This window comes from Archocentrus centrarchus, unplaced genomic scaffold (genome assembly GCF_007364275.1).
Source record: "Archocentrus centrarchus isolate MPI-CPG fArcCen1 unplaced genomic scaffold, fArcCen1 scaffold_37_ctg1, whole genome shotgun sequence".
In the NCBI taxonomy this organism is placed as follows: domain Eukaryota; kingdom Metazoa; phylum Chordata; class Actinopteri; order Cichliformes; family Cichlidae; genus Archocentrus; species Archocentrus centrarchus.
Window position 1 is genome coordinate 1998474 of NW_022060264.1, and position 6526 is coordinate 2004999.

The 6526-nt window shown below is 39.6% G+C and overlaps 1 protein-coding gene across 2 annotated transcripts in view; it reads left to right on the top strand.

Annotated features, from left to right (window-relative positions):
• LOC115776812 (serine/threonine-protein kinase BRSK2-like) overlaps positions 1–1178 on the top strand; it is a 162504-nt gene extending 161326 nt beyond the window's left edge. For both annotated transcript variants that reach the window (XM_030724587.1, XM_030724588.1), the window contains one exon: positions 465–1178. In XM_030724587.1, coding sequence (XP_030580447.1) covers positions 465–688 — 224 coding nt within the window. In that variant the 3' untranslated portion in view covers positions 689–1178. The remainder of the gene's footprint in view (positions 1–464) is intronic.
• Positions 1179–6526: the final 5348 nt, after the last annotated feature.

Below are 6526 nucleotides of genomic sequence, written 5' to 3' on the forward strand. Positions count from 1 at the left end.
GCAGATGCCCCAAGCAAACATCTTGCGATCAAAATTGGTCATTGCAGCTTCTTGCAATCGGTCACCAAATGTGAAAATCCAATGCTTTTTGGTGAATCTGTGATACTGAGTAAGATCTGAAATGTCTTTCAATGCTCCTGTTGGTTTTCCACGTTGCAGGGGAAACTGAGACTCTTGGGGCGAAAAATTGATCTCACAATGAAAGTGATGTAAGTGCTAATATGTTCTGGGAAACAACTCGTTTTGGTGTCACCTCTTCTTCCTCTGGCCTGAAAAAACTTGTCACCTTTCTGTTCACTTGTCTTTGGGGTAAGAGTCTCCTTTTCTCCAGCTCCACTCCTCTCATCCCTCCATCACCTCCTCTTCTTCTCCTCACGTTAACCCCATTGCTCATTTGTTGTTTGTTCTCTCTCTCTTTCTCTCTCTCTTTCTCTTTGTTTTTTCTTTTCTTCCCGTCTGTGTAGGCAGCCCGTTGAGTAACTTCTTTGACGTAATTAAACAGCTTTTTTCAGACGAGAAGAACATCCAAGCGTCCCACTCCCCCGGTGCCCCCGCCACGCCTAGCTCCCCCACCAAGCATACTCCCAGCAGCAAGCCCAACCAGCCCCCACCCAATGACTCTAAATGCCCCCCTGGCAAAGACAAAACAAAGATGGCCGCCAGCAACAGGACACAGGAACAACCTTAAGGAGCGGTAGCTGTGCATGACTAGATGAAGAGCAGTAATCAGGTCATTAAACAAGAGAAATAGGAGAGCTGCTAACTTTGCCCTTTAGTTAGGAGTAAAACAAGATGATCTACTTTTTTGCCTATAAATTTTGTACTGAATAATGGGAATGGCTATTTCAGTTTAAAGGTTGATCCAGTATTTTACAATAAGTAGCAGATGTAGCTTTGTCGTCTCAACCTTGTGTCCCTCTCTATGTCCTCCTCACATGTGTGATGGCTTGACTTGTCTCTGCCACCAGGGATCATCCATAATAACTATTAACCTTGGCGAGACTGGCTGACAGCAGCCTGCTTGGCCTGCCAGCACCAAGAAAGTCCGAAACTGAAGACTGAGGACCCCTCACTCTACCCCACCCTTTCTCTTTGAGTCCCTTCCTGCTGCCGCATCAGTAGAGTACACTTCACCCTTCCAGACCAAACACGGAGACATCTCAGAAGCGTTGTAAAAAAAAAAAAAAAAAAAAAAGCCTTAAGACAGTGACGTTTGTCAGTCTACACACACACACACACACGTACCCTCTCCCCCTTTCTTCCATTCCTCCTACATGTACATAAGAAAAAACCCTGCATACTCCTCAACAGAAACATAACTTATTAGCGTGATGTAATGAACTTGAAACCGGGTTGGGATGCAGGAGCGATGGAAGAAAGCAGAGGTGGAAAGACGGACGAACAAACACTGGCTGGATTGTAATTCTTTTTAAAGTAATATTTCTTTGTGAACAGCAGGACTTTTGAGCTCACTCTGTGGTGTTTCTATAAATGGGTTCTTGCAATTAAAGATTGCCCATAAAAGTATGATAAAGGGTGCCGGGGGTGGTGATATATAAATGAATGATCTATTCTGTTGTACAGACTAAATGATGTCCCATATGTCAAAACGTGTAGTTGTGGCATTATGTTTTAGAGTTGTTGCCATATTTAGTTTTTTATTCCGATATAGGCATGGTCACACCAGCATTTGAAATAGTTAATATCTATGGAAAAATCAATCACTGTAACAGTAGATTGGAGCTTACATGCAGGAAGAGACCTGCAAGAATGTTGCCACCACCAGAAACCCTGGAGGTTCATGAAATTCTGCAGCAACTAGCGATAACAGCAAAATAACCTTGGTGACTTGAGCTGGGCCAATATTAATCTAAATGCACTAGTTTGCTAACTACACAGACTTGCTAGCCAGAAGCCAGAGCTTCTTTTCTCACTTCAGTAACTCATCATTCAATTACACCATACATCCAAAAAAAAAAAAAGGGGGGGGGGGGGGGGGGGGGGGGCAGCACAGTGAAAACAGGAAATGCTCAAAATGCCATTTTGGATTTAGCTTTAGTACTGTATGTTCTTGCTAGCTAGCATGTTAGCCATTAACAGTGCCAGTTTACTGGTGTGACCAGTCCTTTTTCATTAACTGTCTCCTTTTCATTTTGCACTTTGAAGATTTCGCTTCAGTTAAACTATTTCAGTGTGTTTATAAATTCTTTTTTTTTCAAGTTCCTTTAGATTATCTGCAGGTTTCAGACAATATTGAACTGCTGTGTATATTTTTCTACTTTACTGTATTTTGTCATTTTTTAATTAATTTATTATTGTTTATTTATATGAAAGATGTAGAGAATGTTTCTTAATGTTAAATTATTTAAGGATTTTTTTCATGTTTAATTTATTCAATCACTCAGAAATGAAAACATTTGTGAGCGTTTTTTTTGCTTTTCCTTGCTTTTTGATGCCAGAAACCTTGTAATATATGTTTGGAAAAATAATTTACCGTAATTTAAGAATGTAGACTTAGCCTATTTGAGTGGAACAAACCATTTGTTGATAATTGCCCCCACCCTCCCCACCCCCCGTGCGTATGATGACTCAGAACTCACCAAACACTCATTCTGTAAATAAGCCGAGTTTACTGGCAAGCTTATTTAAAAAAAGAAAAGAAAAAAAAAAAAAAGCAAGGGGATTCCTACTCTTAGCTTTGACCTTGTATGGTTGTTTGCATGTTCAGCATTTGTCTTTTCTTTGCATGTTGTTGTTGGAATTGTTCTCCTGTTCCCCTTTTCTCTACACATTTATGTTCTTTATGTGCATTCATTTTAATTTACCTTTTTAAGTTTTTATTTTGTTGTTTTTAATTTTCATTTTATTTGCTGTCCTTTATCTCTTTTTGATTACTGTGTGCACACAGTAACCGTGCAATGCATTCTCCTTACTCGTTCTCTCAAAGAGGGACCTTGCTGGCAATCGGGTCGCTCACTCAAACCAGCCGGGTGGGTGTTGAGTTGTCAGAGAGAAAAATTAAAGCAATACCTTTCATCATTCGCTTTCCTCTTTTTCTACTGTGGGAAACCAGAGCACACAGAATGGACTTTTGAGTACGGAGCGCTACTACTGAGCAGGATAACCACTTGCAATGTATTCCCTTGTGATGTTACTGTGAACAACTTCAATGCTAAAGGAAATAAATCTGTTGACTTTGGAGTGGTTTGTGAATCTTACAGTTGTTGTATAGTTTTTGTTCTTTTGTTTATTCACATAAATATTTACAAATCTTCTCTGGCTGCAACTGAGATATAATAAGTAAGATATGTACAACTGTAAGATTTGTAAATATTTATTCACATAAATATTTACAAATCTTACAGTTGTACATATCTTATCATATCTCAGTTGCAGCCAGAGAAGATTTACATTTATTGTTAAAATCTCTGCCTTTCACACTTGGTGCTGCTGTAGCAGCTGAAGTTAACAACAATATACACTTCATCAAAAAACCAAGTTTAAGTACAGTATATAAAAATATTCACATTTTTAGGGTAGTGTCAGAGTCACCATACCATTTTTAAAATTAGTTTGAAGTTCATATTTATAGTTTGCTAAACCTGGCATGTGACCAGTGACTGTTTCATTGTAACTTTGCAATAATATTTGTCTTTCAAATGTTTTGTCTAAATTGCCCATTGGTGTGAATGAGAGCGAGAATGTGAGTGTGGATGTTGTCTGTCTCTCGACAAGGCTGGCGACCTGTACAGGGTGTACCCTGCCTCTCGCCCTATGTCAGCTGGGATAGGTTCAGGGTCGCCCCCGCGACCCTGAACAGGATAAGCAGAAGTGAATGGATGGATGGATGTTTTGTCACTTTGCACAAAGCTCTAGTAGCAGGCCACAAAATACAGCTTTATTGAATTCACAGCCAAAGGAGCATTAACAAACATGATCCTCCAAGGGAAAGCTGAAGGGACACGCAAAAGGGGACGCCCTCTGCAGAAAGACGACATAAGTGCCTGGATTGACTCCCTTTCCATTACGATTAAGAGATTAAGATAGTGTTTATTCATCACATGCACAGTTATACACAGTACAATGCACAGTGAAATGTATTTTGTACCTGCAACCATATATACACACACATATAAATAAGAAGAATAAAAATAAAAAAGTAATTCACACTATACACTATACTCTATATACTATACACACTTTTACGTGGAATTATAGATTATAAATTATAATATTTACATTGTGCAATAATAGTCCAGTTAGGGCTCAGAGTTGAGCAGACGGATGGCTTGTGGGTAAAAACTCTTCTTCAACCTTTCAGTCTTAGCCCTCAGGCAGCGGTAACGCCGGCCTGATGGGAGAATGTGCTCATCCGTCTTCCTGAAGACCAGACTAGATGGAGAATGATGTTTGTTCTGCCCCCCTGGTGTATAGCTAGGGGACTGATGATGATTAATTCACAACAGTTGCTGCAAGGTGCTTTATATTGTAAGGAAATGGTAAATGGACTGGTTCTTATATAGCACTTTTCTACTTGAGCACTCCAGTAGAAGTGGGTGAATGTCTTCATTCACCCACATGCCTGTGTTTTCTGTCTGTCATTCTCACACACTCACACTCTGATGAATGCATCAGAGAGCCACCCAGGGTTCAGTATCTTGCTCAAGGATACTTTGGCACACAGAATGGTGCAGCCAGGGATTGAACCACCAACTTTCTGATCAGTAGGCCACCTGCTCTACTTCCTGAGCCACAGCCAAGCGTATTGCTTATATTGTAAGGTAAAGGTCCTTACAATATAAACCTTATTAACTATACGTACTGTAAGGTGCTACTACCTACTAGTACTAGTACTACCAGTACTAGTGAATGAGCCTTGGCATTGTCTCTGTAACTTTACTATTTGGATTGAACACCATTTTGATGATGGTGCTACAAAGACCTGTATGAGTTGTTGTTTCAGTGTCTCCCATGGTCAGTTGTGAAAGTTTGCCTGTAGACTCCATGTCACAGTCTTTGGGTTGTTTATCCTCAACCAGTCAACCAATCAAAACCAAAAGTCGACTCTTCTCAACTAAATTTGGTCGGCAACTTGGGAGACTTTTCTAATTAGCTTTTTTCTCTTATATATAGAACACTACTCCACAAGCATGATGGTTATATGGTCCCTATCTACGAATACTGTAACCAACCAAAGAAAGTCTTGGTTGACTTAAAATCATACCTACAATTAAACCAATCAGTTGAAATAAATAAATTCTGATCTGCATTCACATTCAGTCTAAAGTTTTAAATAGGAAAGAGAGAGCAAAGAAAAAAGTTACAATTGCTTCACCCCCTCGTTTGCAGTTATAAAGTGTACACTAGCCGTTTTGTTATAAAGAAAATGTAGTTACACTGATATGTCAAGTAGCTTAGAGCCAACTCTTCAGTACAGTAAATATTCAGTGAATGTAGCCAGCTAGCAGTCAATTAGGTCCACGTGTGCGAAAACACGGGGTATTCTTCAGGTAACCGGTTTCTTCCACACCCCAAAAAATGTATCTCTCCTATTGATATTAATCTCTGGCTCTCTTCCACAGCATGTCTTTCTCTCCCCTCAGCCCAACCGGTCGCAGCAGATGACTGCCCCTCCCTGAGCCTGGTTCTGCTGGAGGTTTCTTCCTGTTAAAAGGGAGTTTTTCCTTCCCACTGTCGCCAAGTGCTGCTCATAGGGGGTCGTTTTGACTGTTGGGGTTTCTCTGTATTATTGTAGGGTCTTTACCCACAATACAAAGCGCCTTGAGGCGACTGTTTGTTGTGATTTGGCGGTATATAAATAGAATTAAACTGAATTGAATTTAAAAGACTCGATGTAACACTTTTCTCCTTATAAATGATAACACCCTCCCATTGACAGACCACTGACCATTCAATCCTGAGGCAGCAGTCCTACTGTCTACGAGGATTTCTGACTGTTTCCCACACCATAGATCTTTATCCAAATGTCACATTAGTCTCTATTCCTACTGAAAATCTAAGCTGCTGAGCAGTCTTTGATCAACCTTCTGCCATCATCAGCCATGAATCGTCTTTCTCAGTCTTTCCATTTGTCATTTTAATACAAATCAGAATCGATAAATGCCAACTCAGTGTTTGTATCCAAGCTTCATTGTGCCATACAGTATGAAAGCTTTGAGTTTTCCCCTTTGATTTGTGGTTTATCTGCATATGGTTAAATTAACCATTTTACAGAGTTATGGTTCTTTAAGAAAACCATTTTGTTTTCTCAGTTAAAATTTGTTAGCTAACTAATAAAATATGCTAGCAACAGTTTTTGATTTTAAAAAGATGGTAAAATATGTTTGAACAGTAAATCAGAGTAGAAAATGTTTGCCTGAGGTTATATTTTAAATGAGTACACCCCCACCCCACCCCCCACCTTATATCAAGTAGGCTAAAATAGCAAACACTAATGGAAACACATCCTGAGATAAGGTCAGACTCTTTATTTAACAAACTCTTTATTTGGAAAGTTTGAACAAGT